General features: G+C 42.2%; 1 protein-coding gene across 2 annotated transcripts in view; it reads left to right on the forward strand.

The window, feature by feature from the left end:
- Positions 1–14,739, forward strand: part of ABCC5 (ATP binding cassette subfamily C member 5) — an 87,596-nt gene extending 72,857 nt beyond the window's left edge. For both annotated transcript variants that reach the window (XM_062005287.1, XM_062005285.1), the window contains 10 exons: positions 1,861–2,001; positions 2,651–2,802; positions 3,217–3,333; positions 4,838–5,073; positions 7,375–7,488; positions 8,467–8,579; positions 9,492–9,600; positions 10,998–11,225; positions 11,506–11,648; positions 12,302–14,739. In XM_062005287.1, the coding sequence (XP_061861271.1) occupies positions 1,861–2,001; positions 2,651–2,802; positions 3,217–3,333; positions 4,838–5,073; positions 7,375–7,488; positions 8,467–8,579; positions 9,492–9,600; positions 10,998–11,225; positions 11,506–11,648; positions 12,302–12,574 (1,626 nt within the window). In that variant the 3' untranslated portion in view covers positions 12,575–14,739. The remainder of the gene's footprint in view (positions 1–1,860; positions 2,002–2,650; positions 2,803–3,216; positions 3,334–4,837; positions 5,074–7,374; positions 7,489–8,466; positions 8,580–9,491; positions 9,601–10,997; positions 11,226–11,505; positions 11,649–12,301) is intronic.
- The last annotated feature ends 2,817 nt before the right edge of the window (positions 14,740–17,556 follow it).

Below are 17,556 nucleotides of genomic sequence, written 5' to 3' on the forward strand. Positions count from 1 at the left end.
TCGATGTTTCACCTTAGGTCTGGGGGTGACTTGTCTCTCCATTTTCTTTGTTAGCCTTTTCTGTCTCAAAAAGCAACGGGACTCATTTGAAGGTGAGTCTCAGAACAGATAGTAAGTCACACTTCTTGTGATTCGGTCACAAAGCCACTGATCACAGGAGTGCTTTTAAAAGTTGGCATTGGGACTGGTCTTTAGAAACTTGATTTCTGAGCCTCCTTCCTGCACTGTTAGGAAACTACTACTCTTGATTAAAACATAGCACTTGCATTTTAATGTGAAAGTATGTTCTGGGTGGAAGCTATTAGCTTCAGACTATGGGTCTTAATGAGATATGTCCCCAGATGCCTTCCAGAGTAGTTGTCTCTGGCTCCATGATGTCAAGTTGCAGAGACAATCACCAAGCATGTTTCTGGCCCAGCAGACTTGAAACAGAAGAGAGTAATATTAAAATAAATTTCAAGAGAAGAATGCTGCTTTGAGAGTGTCTGGAAGTAAAAGTAAAGTTGAAAAATTCTGTCATGCCTCCCACCTAAAAAACCCCACATTTGCTAGTGGAAGTGTGAGTCTCTACATGAGATTCTCACCCTTTCACTGGTGCCCAGGGGTGCTGCTCAAGTGGATGATTTGGGTGGGCAGCACACTGGTGTCTGAGAACAGGATCTAAAGAAGATAATAAAGAGTAACCTTACAGGACAGAGGGAGAGAAACCTTTGACTTCCAGAACCCAGAGAGGTTAATTAGGAGCCAGACTTATAATATGCTGTTAAAATGAGAGCAGACTTCTATAAATATTTCATTGCTTTCTCTTGAGGACCAGAACTGAACTAGTGTCTGCACTAGCTGCTGTTCCCTGAATCCAGATTTATTGTCTGCTTTGATCTAAGAATTCAGCAGACTTAGAAGTTTTATTCCTTGTACTTTGACTGTTTCCAAGACTTCCAGTGGTTCCAACTTGCAATAAAGTTTCATAGTATTTGATATTTTCTGTGAAAGTTCATCTCCAGAGTTCTGGGATTACAAGAAGACCCTTGTTTAAAATTATTCCTACACTTCAAAGTTGGAGACTTTTTATGTGAAAGCATAAACATTACATTTGAAACAGAAAACCCAAAAAGGCAAATAACCACTTTTTCATATTCTTAGTCTGTTCTAATTATTTGCTGAGATTCTGACTCCTGATGTATTTGCTGTTTCAGACTGCAAATTGACATGTTCAGTGCTGTGTTTTGTTTGTTTGTTGGGGTTTTTTTTTTGATGACCACCCAGAATCTCCTTATCCACTCTGTAAAGAGAGGCCTCCAGTGTCATTGGCCAGATGTTTCTTACATATACTGACTTTTTTGCAGTGTCAAAATGTTTGATGCTTCAGCCAGGAGGGCAGTGTCAGGGTCAGAGATAATGTTGTGTACACTGTTCAGCCTCAGGGTTTTTTGGTTTGTGGATTTGGTTGTGGTTTTTTTGCAGCTTACGTTACCTGACCCTTATTACTCCTGTTCATGTAGAACTGAAAACATGAAGATACTCAGAGTACTCCCTCTGAGAAAGGCTGTGTGCACGTTTGTTAGGGACTTGTTACTAACCAAGCAAATGGATACAACAAGTGTCTGGAAGGCACTGATGTTGTGTGGCACCACACAGTGTTCGGACAGTGAAAAATGACTCTGAGTAGTCACTGCAAATAAACAGGAGTAGAAAGATGCGTTGTTAGAAGTGGAAATGTGCCCTGTGCCAGATGTTCATTGGGGGAGCCAAAAGCTGAGGTGTTTCTTCTCACCCACAGTCCTCTTGATTTCGGGTTTTGTTTTCTCCGTGTGATTTTTGTCCCTTTCTCTCCTCTCTCTTCACATGGTGTTGAAACAGATCTGGTGGCTGGATCCTGAGCTGACGTACGGCAATGCCAAGCCATTTGTCTTCACACAGGGCCACTCGGTGTGTAACCGGTCCTTCTTCCCCTGCTTTGACACCCCAGCAGTGAAATGCACCTACTCAGCTACTGTCAAGGTAAGCAACCAAAGGGCTGCAAGCGGCTCATGGAGCACTTCCCCGCTGTTCACCTGCAGGAGCTGTGTTACACCACGTAGGTACACAGGATATCAAATATTCATTGTGACATGCAGGGTTCTTTAGAGCCTGTGCTGGGTGTTGGGCCAGAATCAGGTACTGCCACAAAGGCAGCTCTGTTGCCTGTCACACCTTGGTGGTGCCTTCCCCATACTCAGTGCAGAGAGCGTAGCCATGAAATGGGTAACATGAAAGAGAGAATTTGGCTGGTCACTTCCAGTAGTGGTTATTGATGATAATACTCAACTATATTTTATCAGTTCTTGAAAGGAAAAACCCCAAAATTTTATGAAAGCAGCATCAAATAGTGTTGCATTTCATGAAGTAATTTGGATCATAGACACTTTTGGGGCAGCTGGCATAAGAACACGTGCAATGGAGGAGGAGTAATATTTTTGATTGATATGTTTACATAGACTGGGTAGATTGTGGTATAAAAACGTCCCAGAAATCTTGCATTCTGTGTTATCTAAATGATTTTTTTAGTGTACATCCTCAGACATAGATGAAAAAAAGCCAGAGAACTGTGACATAGTCGTTCAGCTTGTGATCATCTAGTGAGTTGATGTGCATGATGTTGATCTTCCAGGCTCCGGCAGGCATACAGGTGTTGATGAGTGCCACCCAAAGTACCTTCTTGGAAGAGGAGGGTGTATATCAGTTTTACATGGAATATCCAGTTCCTGCCTACCTGGTGGCCCTGGTGGCAGGAGACCTTATACATGCAGACATAGGTCCAAGGTAAGATTTGCAGTGAGATGATTCTACTTTTGCTGCCTCTCTGTAGTGCTGCATGTTAAAAGTCAATAAGGGAACGGTTGGGATCATGAGCTGTGAGCATTCAGAGGGTCTAAGGTTTAATTGGGTGTAAAGAAATTCTTGGCACTGCAGTGGCAAAGCTATTTTCTTCTTTCATAAATGCTGCTTATTGTCTCCTGTAGTCATTGCAGCTACTCATCTCTTGCCTTATTTAAGGGATCTTTGATTATCTCTTGCCATGTATCCATAGTGTTAACCTAAGGAAGGCCTGAGCCCAATGTGAGACCTCTTAGCCCTATTACCATACATGGAAGTGTGGTGCAAAGTCAGGCTATTTTTTCTAAGAGATAATTCAGTTTGCTGAAGTATCACCTGATGTTTTCTGTTTTCTGACAGGAGCAGAGTGTGGGCAGAGCCTTGTCTGCTGCCAACAGCCATCAGCAAGCTTTCTGGCATTGTTGAGCGCTGGTTGACTGCTGCAGAGAGTCTGTATGGGCCATATATATGGGGAAGGTGAGTTTAATAAGTCTCCCAGGAATGTGTAATGGGAACAAAATAAAACAATTTTGAGAAATTATCATACTTTCTCTCTACATGAGCAAAAGCAGGACAAATGAGCCTCTCAATTGGCAACACTGCAGTAGTTGGAAACAAACTCTGAAGTTTTGTCTCTGCAAGTGGCAGAGGGGATTGTGGAGGCACAGTTGTGTTTTGCCTGGTATGGTGGGCAGAACTGGAGATTTCTAAACAGTTTCTCTTCCCTAGGGAATGAAGTTTTTTCATAGTGTGGTGTTTGTGATGCAAATCCAACATTAGGCTGGACACCATTTAAAGTGTATGGCCATTTTACTTATTTAGTTTTACATATCATACTTGACATAAATTTAGAATGGAATTGTTTCAGCTGGAAGAGACCTTTAAGCTCATGGAGTGCAGTCTCTGTCACAGTCCTATCAACCCCTAGACCATTTCCCTCAGTGCAACATCCACCCAGTTCTGAAACCCCTCCAGGGACAGTGACTCCAGCACCTCCCTGGGCAGCCTGTTCCAATGCCTGACAACCCTTGCAGCAAAGAAAATCCTCTTAACATCCAGCCTGAACCTCCCCATGTGCACAACTTGAGGCCATTTCCACTACAGCTTCCTTTCAGGTAGTTGTAGAGAGTGATAAGGTCTCCCCTGAGCCTTCTTTTCCTCAAGCTAAACAGCCCCAGATTCCTCAGATGAAACATGCTCCAAATCCTTTAAATTTGTTGAGGTATGCCTGAGGATGCTGAAAACCTGACTCAGTGCAGACTTGTTGAGAGTCCTTGTCCCTAAAACCATTATGAATTCCTGAAGCTAAGCTTGACTATGTATTAGGATGTTTTTGAGAGAATGCTTTTGTTCTTTAGATGGAAGCAAATGTCTACAATGGCTTCCTATATTTCTTTGCTAAAGGGAAGAAGATGGTGGTAGTGTTAATTTACAAAATGTTGCTTGAGATAAGCTGAGAACCTGGTGTGTCAGTGCTGATTGTTTTGGAGAAATTTAGAAAACAAAACAAACAGTAGTGTTATGTTCTGAAGCAGAGTAATTTTGCTGATATTGCTGTTACACCAAATCACTTAATTCATTGGATAATTTCCCAACCTCTCTCTCTTGAGCCTCTGGGGACTCAATGCTGTGTCTTTGGTAGTGTATGTGGAATAAACTTGGGGGTTCTGACTCTCAGATACACAACTTGTGTGAGTTTGTGTGAGGGGAACATGATGCTTCTGGGAAGTGCTGGATCTTCTGCACATGAAAAGACTGGCTAGCCTTTATATGCAAACTTGAGCAGGTCTTTGGCCAACAGAGTAAACTCTGTGATCCCCTGATCAGAAGAATCGGGCACCACTGGCACCCGAAGTCACAAAAAAGTCTCAGAAGAGCTTCCCCCAGAGAAAAAAAAACATTAGTGTGTGTATTTTGAAGTTGCAGTAATTTACCTGTGTCCTTTCTGTTTTCTTCTTCTTTCTCTCTCCCTCATTTTTAGGTATGACATTGTTTTTCTTCCTCCATCCTTCCCTATTGTTGCCATGGAAAACCCATGCTTGACCTTCATCATCTCTTCCATTCTGGAGAGCGACGAGTTTTTGATCATTGACGTCATTCACGAGGTTGCCCACAGCTGGTTTGGGAACGCGGTCACCAACGCCACCTGGGAGGAGATGTGGCTGAGCGAGGGCCTGGCCACCTACGCGCAGCGCCGCATCACCACCGAGACCTACGGTACGGACGCAGACACGCTCCCAATGCTGTGCCCAGCTCATGGCTGGGACCTGCTGCTGCGAATATTCGACTTGGGAGATCAAAAGCCTGTAGGGAGCTGGTTTTCTTTTTTGCTTTCTGGACCACCCGTGGCCCAGAGTTTGCACTGAACATCTTAGATGCTTAGAGCCTGATGTCGTCTTGGCTTTGGGTGTAATGAATACGTGACATAGTAATAGGGGCTTTCAGTGAGCTGTATTAGCACTGTGGTGTAAAATTGAGGGTGTAGGAACCTTGGAACTACTGTTGAGTAGCAGGCAGGTGTCCATATGTCAGAGCAAGGAAAGCAGAGGATGCCTCAGAGAATGATGTAAGAAATCTAATTAGGATCACACTGTGAAATAAGTATCCTCTGAACAAGTGTCTTTCTGATCCTGATCAGTTAGTAGCTACTTGCTCTTGGAAAGAATGATGGCAACAGCACTTAGGAAAAAAAAGTACATATCTACGTAGCTGTTACCTGCTTGAGGTTTCCTGTAGGTTGTACAGCCCTGCCTTTGCTTAGTTCAGTGCAGTTCAGGTGGTACTGTCTTCAGAATAAATAAATAGTAAACAATTTAGATTGATTTTCAGTTTAGTTGTATTTTTATTAAAGTGAATAATGGGAACACATACGTCTCCTGATTGTCCTGGTATGTTCCTAAAGGCCTGTACCATGTGTGTTCTCACATGTCTGCTGTAAACAATCCTGGAAACATTTCTGGTAGTCTTGGCAGTGGGAGAGTTTAGAAGGATGCCTTTGCTTTTATTCACGTACATTGTTTTTGGAGATGAGCTGATGATAATGGAGTTTAGGGGAAGAAGTGCTCTGAGCATATATGGAGATGTTACAATGTATATTACAAAGCTTTGAAAGCTGTTTTATGTTGAGTGATTGTAGGTGATTAGGGACTGTTCTTTTAAATCACATTGTATGTGGCATTGAATGAATAGGTCAGAAGATAGTGATCTGTTCTCTGTCCCATCTTAATCCCTCTAACACAGGACAAGATCTTTACTGATTTTGATCTTGTAATTTAGAACTGGTTGTTTCAAGAAGTGATTGTTCAGGAAGCCAAGAAATGCTTTTCCCTGTGTCATTCCTTATCAAGCTCTTTCTGCATTCAGTTTTGTTTTTAAGACAAATCTGTTATCTAAATCTCACCATTTCTGATGTAACTTCTGGATTATCTTCTGCTGTTACTAGAAAGGCATTTTTGTAATGATATTGTTTACAGAAATTGGAGTCCACTGACTACCACACCTCTTGCTTAATCTTGAAGTAATTGCCCTTAACACTGGCTTTCCTCGTTCTTCCTTTGTTCTGTGAAGCTTATATGCCCCTTTCTTTGCCAGTACAGGTTCTTCTGTCTTCACATATGTCCTGCTTCTTGGTTGTTTTTGCTTATATGAGAGTCCTGTGTATGCACATGGAGACTCTGAAATGGTATCTGTGTGACAAATCCTATTGCTGAAGTTGAAGACTTAGCAAAGAAAGACAATGTGTTAATAGTGCTGGGTGTTAAATATCTTCTCGATCTGAAAATGCGTTTCTGCAGCTTTTTATATCTGCAAGGGCATAGGAAAGATCTCTTGACTTGTCAGGGTCATACAGCTGTTTTGGCTTGAAAGCATGAAGTGCTCTACACTGCAGTTACATAGAAGAGAAAGAGTGGCCAACCCAGTTGTAGCTATAAAAAAGTCCTAATGAGCAGAAGGTAAAAGGTGTGTGATACAATATGAGTACGATGCTAGATGAAGCTTGAAAAGGGTCCATGGGATCTGTAATACCCTAAATCTGATCCTTTTCTGTTTTCACCCAAGAGGTGACATTTGTTTGCTGGTATCCTTGGCACTGGACATGGAATTGTGTCTCTACTGTTCTACTGGTGACATTTTTTTGTAGTACTCGTTTGCTCCTTGAAAGTTACATGTACAATAGTTACTCCAGTGCAGCTCTGCTTGTCTTGCAAGAACTGATAAGATAGTGTCAGGGATGTAAACTTTAGCACACTTTCCATGCTGCTTTGTTTCACAGTTCAACCTGCTGCATTGCTTTCATTGTTTTTGCAGTGTTTTCCTGGTTTGGGTTCTGACTTTCATTACAAATGGCAAGGATTTTTTTGCACTTAAGTTTCTCTGCCGCTACATTACTGTCATTCTGTCTCATTATTGTAGCTTTTACACCTTTAGTAGCTTTTGTTTTGTACCTGTCCTAGTTCTGTACAGGTCAGGTTTTGCTAGTCACTTTTCCCACAGCTAACATGTTTGTTTCTGGGGTAGGAGCTGCCTTCACATGTTTGGAGACTGCATTCCGCCTTGATGCTCTCCACAGACAGATGAAGCTCCTTGGAGAAGACAACCCAGTCAGCAAGCTTCAGGTTAAACTGGAGCCAGGTATTGCTTTTGGTTGAAGCTGCTTGACACAAAATTTCTGTGTGTTGATTCTGGAATACACACAGGAAAAGATTCATTTTTACATGTCCTTTATAAAAGAAAGAAAACTGAAATAGTGTTTTGTAAACCAGACTAAAAGTAAGTGGGGAAACTTTCCTTGAAGTTTCTTCTAAGTTGACTAACTCATCTTTTTAAATATTGTTCTGTTTAAGAACAGAACAGACTCACTGAGTAGAAATAGTGTGAAAAACTGCCTTGAAAGCTGTGTGATTTTGAGCTTCTGAATATGTAAAGTAGTTTTAATGCAAATATTTGGAAACATCATATAAAATTCGGTACTATTAAATGTTCCTCTTCTTATGTGTTCATGGAAGAGTGTGTATGTATGCACATGGATACAGATAAACACGTCTGCTCTCCAGTTGAGAGAGCGATGCAGAGGCTGTTTCTGAGCCAGATGCACTCCAGCATCATCTGTCTTTTTTATCAGTAGTTTCTAGTTCTGTGGCCACCACTGGAGATGTGAAGCAGTCTTCAATCTAGATGATAATTGAAACAATGTAAAATGCAAGTGGAGATGATATTGGAACCAAATGGAATGAAAAAGCATGTGTTGAAGTCTCAAAAAAGAAACAGATGGCGATTACCTTATATTGATGTCTTTAAAAATTTATGGTGTGGTGACTTCCTGAGTTTAGCACTGAAAAAAAATCAGGTGTGTTCAGTGATTTCTGTTTTGAAGTGAGTTGTTCCACTAGGAATAAACACTTAGCCTGCAATGCTTATTCTTTTTTCAGCTTGTATATTTGGACTGCTTCCATTTCATTTCCTGCAGTAAATTAAATGTAGTGACAACAGGCTTGTTTTGTTTTTAGGTCACTACATCTCCACTTGGTGATCTCTAGGGGGGTCTGTAAACTTGGAAGGGTTGTTAGAGTCCTCATTAGATTGTTTTATAACATTGTTGTCTTCTTTCAGGTGTAAATCCTAGTAATTTAATGAACCTATTCACCTATGAGAAAGGCTACTGCTTTGTTTACTACCTGTCCCAGCTCTGTGGTGACCCAAGACACTTTGACTCTTTCCTAAGAGTGAGTATGAATAAGCATATGTTTCTCCTGGAATTTGGAGCTGTGTTTTTTTTGTTTCTCCAGGTTTTGGCACTGTGGCTAATTGACAGGGGTGAAGTGGAATACAAGTGTGTCTGAGATGGAAGAATTGTGTGGGCCTGTCAACCTAGATGATTCTTTCTACGAGGTTTCTCTTAAGTGATTGTGCTCATGCTCATCTTTCATCTCAGATTCTGAGCTTACAAGGTGCCAAATAGAGAGCAGTAGTACATTTTTGTTACATCTTGTTCTGTGCCACAAATAATTAGAAAGCCATTCCAGCACAGATTGTCTGTGACTGGAACCATATGACTTTATTCACCCCTAAAAAGTATTAGCTTGTGATTTTTTAGGCAGGGTGGGTGATAGAGGGCATGGTTTCCATTATTGGGACAGGTTTGGTGCCTTGAAGCACATCTGCAAACCTATAGAAAGTTGTCAGCTCTTGACCTGCTTTTTAAAAGTTACACAACTCATTGCTTTTTCTTTTTTGCTGCATGAATATTTTTCATCTCCTCATCCCATCCCTTCCCCATTCCATCTTCAGACTGAAGTCATAGTAACAGAACTATAGTCTCTCAGTGAACACTTCAGCAACCAGTTGTGTTCTGGCTTTCTACTATTGTCAAGGAGAAGGAAACCTTCCTGCCCTCGATACATTAATGTATCTGTGATCTGTATCAGAAAGAAACAAACCTCAGGTGTTAATGTATTTGCAGCCATTGGTCTTTTTTCCCTTGTCCCAGTGCTTTCCTCAGCTGGGTGGAGGAGAGAGAGCTTTTTTTTACCTTTTTAAAAAATTCCAGATACTTGTTTTTTGATTGCATTAAATGGTTCTGATCAAAAGGAAACTGTCTTTCTCCTAACCATAATTTATGCTTTTTACTGTTTCAGGCCTACATTGAGAAGTACAAATTTACCAGTGTTGTGGCTCAAGATCTTCTGGATTCCTTCCTGAATTTTTTTCCAGAGCTGAAAGAGCAGTGTGTTGAGAGCAAAGCAGGTAGGAAATTTGCTTAGTTAACTACAAACACAGCAGAAAATCTGGATGATGAATTTTGTGCTTGACTTGAGGGATGCATAAGAAAATGCTGAGGCTAACAAAACCTTTGGCAACAGTCAGATGTTTGGGATAGAAATGGTTGTGGTGATTTGTTGTTATTGCCTCCATATTGGGGAATGAGAACATCTTAAATTGCTTAATTAGCTGAGTGACCTTCAGTTAGCTTTCTCACTAAGTAATTTTTCACACTGCAGACAGAGTGATGGGTGCATGTGAAATTTACATATGCTGAAATGCAAGAAAAATACGATCACACTTTGAAATTTATCCATCTGAATTACAGAAAATGTGCTTTGAGAACAGTAACTTTCCCCAAGGTCCCATCCTTGCCTAGAAAATCTCCTCCATAACGTTTCACTCTCTATTTATAGCTGTTGGTGCATTTATGAAAGGTTGGTATTCTACTAGGTGCTTGTTAAAGTATTGAGACGGATGTTACTCTGCCATGTGTCCATCTTTGCACGTTATTGTTGAACCCATGGGTGAGTTTAAACCAGACTGGCAGTGAGTACAGCCCTTAAGGATATTAGGTGCCTACAGGCTTTGGGGACACTGCCTGTGGTGAGCTGTAGATGAGTGAGCCTACTCTGGGGAAAGCTGCAGCATGAGCTCAGCAGTTGTGTGCTTTATTTGGCCCACTGGCTGGCTAGTGGCCCACAGTATGTGCTAACTGTTGCCTGGCTAATACTCAGGGGATGTAGAGAGGAGTTTTGAGGTAGACAGTGTGGAATGGGAAGTGTTGCCAAGGGTTAGAGAAGTGCTGAGGTGGTAAAGGTCAAGGGGAAGAGCTCTATTGGAAACCAGACCCTGCTAGCTCTGCCACTTTAGGAGAAACTTTTTTTGTCTCTTAGTTATTGATTGTATAAATGAATTTGAAGTTGGTTGGGTTACTGGTGGGTAGGAGGAGTTTAGTCAGCCCCCTCACCTTTTATTTTCTTTTGGATGAGGGAGGTTTTCCTCATTATTCTTCAGTCTTCCTTAAAATTCTGATAGAGAGGAAATGCATGCACCAAACCCCCTGCCTTTAATAGAACATAATTTGATTGTAGCCACTCATTAGCCTGGCTGTCTTATGGACATGTGTGTTTCTCAGTGTAATGCTGAGCTCTAGAAAACTCGTGGTTAAATTTGGAGAGGTGTTGCTGGCACTCTCCCAGGTGTAGTGTGGGCTCGCCTGATGGGACTGCAAAGACTGTAATGGTGCTTTAACTACAGGTTGGTTTGATTTGCTGTTGGTAGAGCGTCTCTTAACTGTGCTAGAAGTGGTCCTGAACTTTGGGGAAGCCAAGCCACCTGCAGAGATTCCTGCTCAACATTGTTGGTGCTCCTCATTCCAGGACTGGAGTTTGAACGTTGGCTCAATGCTACAGGACCTCCGTTAGCTGAGCCAGACTTATCTCAGGGATCCAGTCTGACCAAACCAGTGGAGACGCTCTTCAAACTCTGGACCACGGAGCCTCTGGACTCTGCTGCTGCTGCCAGTAGTGCTGACCTCACTAAATGGAGAACGTTCCAAACCGTGCTTTTCTTGGACAGATTGTTGGACGGGTCACCACTGCCACACGGTGAGTACTCTGTCATGAGAGCAGAAAACTATTCCTGGGGTAATTAATTGGATTCCGAAGAGCCCTATCCCTCACCGACCATATAGTTCACGTTAAAGTTGGGTTGGATGGGGCTTTGAACGACTTGGTCTAGTGAAAGATGTCCCTGCCCGTGGAAAGTCCTTTCCAACCCAAACCGTTCGATGGTTCTGTGGTTTTTATGATTCCTTATTCTCTGGTGACTTTCAAACTTGACAAAGTAGGTCACAGTTCTTTCTCTATGTGTGTGTGCTCTCTTCAGAGGTGATAAAAAAGCTTTCGGAATGTTACTCCTCTCAGCTGGATTCCATGAATGCAGAAATCCGTATCCGCTGGTTGCAGATTGTAGTCCGAAATGACTATTACCCAGACCTTTACAAAGTCCGTCGCTTCTTGGAAAACCAGGTACTAACTGCTGGATTAAAATCACTGCAGCTCTCAGTGCATGAGACATGTGCATGAGACATGCGACGTGAAAGAACCTTGGAACTTCTGCTTCCTGGCCAAGTGTAGACCAGGTGTGTTGCGAAGGGGCCGAGCATGGCTCACCTGCTAGCGGGTGGGGAGGAATGGGCAGATGTAATTTGAAATGCCTACAGACAATCTCTGCTTTTCTAGCCTAACTCAACAGCCTTGTCACAGCTCTGCCCGGTGCATTTTTTACATTGCTTTGAGCAGCCCTGGCTTTTCCAGAACAGAAACTTTCACAGTACTAAGTCGTGTGATTGAATATTTACACTTCAAGCAAGGCAAAGTCTCGTCCAGTTCCTTTCATTTGTTTCTGTTGTGCAGAAGTGTTTGCTGTGGCCTCTTCTCCTTGGCCTTTTTAAAGACAGCTCTGTTATTTGTGGAAGTAGCTCAGTCTTAGAGAGCAAATGTGGTTTTTTTGTTATCATTCATAAAACTCTGTGTTATACTTAATTAGAACAGACTCTGCTGTCTTTTGAAGAAGTGTGTTGCTTGTCTTCAGTCTGAAGTCATCCAGGGCTGTTGGATTGTAGCTCTAGAACCTCTTGGCTTTTACTGAAGTGATGTTATTCAGTTTTCCTTTTTTGCAGATGTCTCGGATGTACACAATTCCACTTTATGAGGACCTTTGCACTGGCACCCTCAAGTCTTTTGCCTTAGAAATTTTTTACCAGACCCAAAACCAGCTGCACCCCAATTTGCGGAAAACCATCCAACAGATCTTATCACAGGGCTTGAATCCGCTTCCTGCCATAGACACTACAGCAGTCACTACAGACACACCAGCAATGGTGCTTGAGGACAAAGTCTCAGAGGCCACAAATGGTGCCATTTCACTCAGGGATGTTAATGTGTCTGCTTAGATCACCAGCTCATGCCAGCCATGAAGCTTGAAAATGGGGACAGAACAGAGGAAAGATACCAAGTGTCTCCTCCTTTCTCTCAGCCCTGCAGCTGCAGTGTGTTGTAACTGGATTTCTCCCCCAAAACACAAAGCAAACGTGCCTTCAAGTATCCAGCGTGTGACACTGCCAGGTTTCAGAGATCTCCTTCAGCTATGGGATGGATATTTTGATTCAGTTTATACTGGGCAGGGACTCCTGGGTAATTGCTTCTCCGTGGAAAGTGGATAGTTCCCTTTCCTGAGGCTCTTCTGGATGGTTTCTCCAGGTTCGTTGGTGGTTTTGTTTATTTTTCCTTTTTTCAATTGTCTGAGGCCACTGAAGCATGTCCTACTTGCTGTGTGTATGTTGCTGCCGGGTGTACATGTGTCAAGTTGCCATTATCCTGGTATTTGGGCTGAAGTTCTGCAAAGGGAGAGACTCAGGAATTGTCACTAGGAGCAAGCATGTTTTCATGTTATGCTCCTTACTGTGACAGAGCTATTGTGGTTTGGGAGGTAGAGGAATAATGCTTAAGTAATTAAGAAACTAATTTTTAATAGCTCCTGTTCCCTCCTGCCCCCAGGTGGGTAAATAATAATAATAATGCTTTATATATATATATATATATATATATATGAATATATATATATATATATATATATAAATAAAAGAACAGGGAAACTTTTATGATGGATTTGAAATCCTTCTGTAGTTAACTCTCTACCTACAGTTTTCCCTTTGCACTCAATGGGACAAGCAATAAAGAAAAGTGTAGGCTCGAATTTTCAAAGAAGTTAAATTTAGGTGCCCAAATGCCATCAATTCTGGTACTGGCTGAGTGCCTAAATCTTTGCAACTCTTTTGACAAGTCTAGCTGCCACCTTTGTTAATGAGTTAGGATGGCTAGCACATGCATTTATCAGATGCACCGTATCTCTTCTGTTCTGTGTTTTTGGAAGAATTAACAGGACCTTTAATTATTTTAAAGAACCTTAGCACATGTTGGGCCTGTGTGTCAAACATGGAGACATCCATGTCAAAATGTTACTGCCTTGGGTAATGTTGGCCTGAATAACAGTTACCCTGTCATATGGTAGCCTGAGGGAAGCACCCTGTTTCTTGATGTGAAACTTTTAAGCCCCACATTACCCAAGTCTGTTTTCTGACTTGCAGTGGTAAGATGCCATTTCATTTACACAGCATGCTGTTTCTCTTGGTCACCGGCTGGGCAGGCAAGATGGGGAGGTGCACTCTTCCATCTATGCTGTTTAGCCTCAGGAAGCTGAGGGCAAAGCAATGTTGGGTATTAGAATTACAAGTGATGGCTTTTAGACTCCGTGCCACATTCTTTTTAACGTGCGGGTACCCGTGTGCCTCTCGGTGAGCTCCCATGAAGCGTCTCTGATGTATCACCAGGAGAAAGAACTAGTTTGAATAAAAGGTAAAACATTTGGAAGAGGCTCAGCTAAAGGAAATATGAGAGAGAAACTGTTGTATACTTGGGCTAGTTGTAGCCCTGCTATGGGGATCTACATAGCACCGGAAGAGGGGAAATGTGGGAGACTTTTTTTTTCACCAAAAGTATCTGTTTACACCCACGTGTGGATGGGGACTTAGGTGCTGTTACTGGATCTGCATTTTCTGGCTTTAAATTAATTTGGACTTCACCGTAGCCTTAGCCTGGGCTGAACTGGGATAAAGCAATAAATAAACTCAGGCTTTTGTAGCGCTTCACTATTTCTCAAACTGGGCCATCAGCACTGTTGGGCTTCAGAACTCCAAGCTCTGCTCTTTGCCCCTTGAATGGGATTACCTTTTTCGTTCTGTTTTATTGTCCCAGAAAGGATGGAGAATGATGTTGTCTGTACAAATCTCTTTCCTTTTGCCATTCTACTGAAAGAGATTTGTGCAAACTGACTTTCCACTTCCTGAGTTGCCGCTGTTGGTGCTGCGCCTCTGGACCCCACCGCCAGCAGCAGCAGCAGCCTGGCCAGGACCAGTAACCACTCGCATCTTTGGGACTCCCAGGCCTCCATTTTAACACGTTTTATTTTGTGGGAGAATGTATGTGACCCTGGTGGGAATTTTTAATTTACATGGATGCCTTATGATGATTGTCAAATTAAACTAAGCTTTGTGACAAATGTAGCCTTTTGGACAGTTTTTCAGCGTCCCTGCTATAGGTGTGCGGAAGAGCTAACTTTTTTTGTCCTGTTTTGGAGTGCAGCCCAGAGGGAGTTTGGAAGCTGTTTAAAAGCTGCACAGCAAGAAGTGGGAGAGGTGGCAAAAGCCAAAAATTAGAAGTAAATAGTATGTGCTTTTCCTACAGCTGACTGAAATACATCTGGTCAGCTTTGTGTTTGCATGTACGTGCATCCGAGCGGGGGAATGCTGGCGGAACCTAACAGACTGTTTCTTGATTAAAGAAGGTGAACTCTAAGGTAGCGTTTCTGCTCTCATCTCTGTGAGATCCCATCAGATGGCTATTTTCATAAGACTTGTTTTCTGAAACACAGAAGCAGAGTGAGGTTTATTGAAAGTATTCCCTGTGTCCTCCTTCAGGTACTTGCTCTCCTATGAGCAAGGAGCATGTTTTTGTTTTGAAGAGACAAAAACTTGGCAGCAAATTTGTGGAGATAAGCCTTCCTTTTGTTGACACAAAATAAATTAATGCTTCAGGCTACTTTCTATCTTGATTTATAGTAGATTTCATATCAAGAGACAAGTTAGACTGAGATGAAGTAGAAACTGTTGATGTGCCTTATCTTTGGAACGTTCATTTCCGATCTGTTGGATTACAGCAAATCAGTTTTGTTTAAGCAGATGCCAAGAGACAGGGTTATCTTCTTTATTTTGGAAATTGAAGCTATTACTTTATTTCATTGCAGCCTTGAGCAAGGCAACATGGCATCTAGAAATATCACTTGTGGAAAAGCTCAGAGCGCCAAACCCTTTAACAGAATGGGAGATTGCTAACTGAATCTTTAGCATTTCACAGCCACACTGGTTACTATGTTGAATATAATTCTTGTTAGTGACACGTATTACTCTCTTCAGCTTTATCAGTGATTTTGCACTCGCAGCATCATAACCATGCACTGTGTTAGCCAAGAACAAATCTAGGAACTATCTCTAGCGTCTTGATTTAACCAGAATTTTCTCATGTTCTCACACAGCAGTGACCTTGGCCATCGCCTTGTTCAGCTAACACAGGACCTTCTGTACATCTATGCTAAGCACATGTATTGCACAATTCCCTTAGGTCAAGTACGCTACTTCAGTCTGTTTTCCCTTTTTGTCCAAAGATAAAACAATGCAATACAGTCAGCACTTCCAAACTGCATGACACTCCTTTTCACACTTTTTACTATAGATAAAAGCTTAATGTCATTATGACCACAATGTCAGGCTTTGTGGGTGAAAGAAACTGCAGTAGACATCACTGTGTGAGGTCTCATGTCACCATCGTCTGAGACACAATTATTTGTCTTTTGGGACCCAATTTAAATTACAATGAATTTGTTGAAGCCCCAGGTAAGTTGTTTCAGCTTTTGATTACATACATTCCTAAAAACCTAATACCTAATTTATTCTTAAAGAAAACAGATGGAGTTGTTCCACCTCTTGCTGCAAGGTATGTCTCCCACAGTTCATGTGTTGCTTTAGCTGCAGGGTGGAGCACGATGATGTTTCATCATCCTTTGAAAATGGCAGTTTCTCAAAAATTACCTCAAATGCTGCTGTGTCCTGCACCAGCTTAAAAAGAATGTATAAATATTGTGCATTTATCCTGGTTTTGTTCATTAATTACAGTAGTGATTTGGGCACCAGTTAGAGCATGTCTTACATGATATGGCAACTGTTTTCTTTTATAGATAAGGGAGTGTAAAGTAAAGCTGTCCCATACTCTGGAGGTGACTTTTCACTCTATACAGGGGGAGGCTAGCTGGTTGCATTAAATGAGTGAGCCTGTGTGAACACTTCCTCTCATTCCCTTTCTATGTGCATGTGCCTTCTGCACAGAAAACCTCAAGTCTCCTACCTCTGATTTCTTGTCAAGAGAACTACGATTATGTTGAAAACAGTGTGCTCTGTGGATCACTGTTTCCTAAAGAAAACAGCAAGGGTGAAATCACACAGATGAGAGCCTCACTGTTCTTGAGACAGAGGCCTTTTTTTCCTCCCCCTTTCCCTCCCCAACAGACCTCTCCTGTGTCAGCTTGCTTGCTGCTTGTGCAGCTGCAGCTCTCTTGCATGAGCCATAAACAAGAGGGGTCCTTATTCTTACTGATGGCAATGTTTCCTTTGCTCCCAAAGGAGTAAAAACACCAACGTTGAAAAGTCTTGGTTGTTGGTTAAGTTTGCTGTATGCGGGGAAGGAGCCTAGTGCCTGTGCAATGGCCATTGGCAAGGGACAGGGAATGTGTTTCTGGATCAGTCAGTGGTTGATCTGCTACTGCAGCTACCTGTGAGTATTTCCATTCTGTTGAGGCAGAGGAGGATTCTGCCTTCATTTCTGATGGAAACAACTCAGACCAGTTTGCAGTGGCTCTCTCATTAAGACAGTCTCTCTACCCAAGGACCTTTAGACATAATCCTTAAGACTCAAACTCCTCATTATAGGCGAGTGTGCAAAATGGCTTTTTTTTGGTAAGCATCATGTCCCCTCATGCTGGCTCAGCAGAGCCACTTACTTGTCCACATGTGAACTCCTTGAGAAACACTAACACGAGAGGCCCAAATATGTGAAAACAAAGCAGCGTGGTTTTGTGTGCCTTGCCCCAGCCCCAACACCTGGGAAGCAGCACTGGCTGCTGAGGGACAGCATTGCCTTTGCCATTGTTCTTTGTTAACAGCAAGTCAGTATTTTTAATGTACTTTTTAATGTATTTTTTAGCTCGGTAGTAACAGCTATCAATGTATGAAACATGTTTCCATCGCTGGTTCCGGCCTTGCACAAT

The sequence above is a fragment of the Colius striatus genome, chromosome 12, assembly GCF_028858725.1.
Source record: "Colius striatus isolate bColStr4 chromosome 12, bColStr4.1.hap1, whole genome shotgun sequence".
In the NCBI taxonomy this organism is placed as follows: Eukaryota; Metazoa; Chordata; class Aves; order Coliiformes; family Coliidae; genus Colius; species Colius striatus.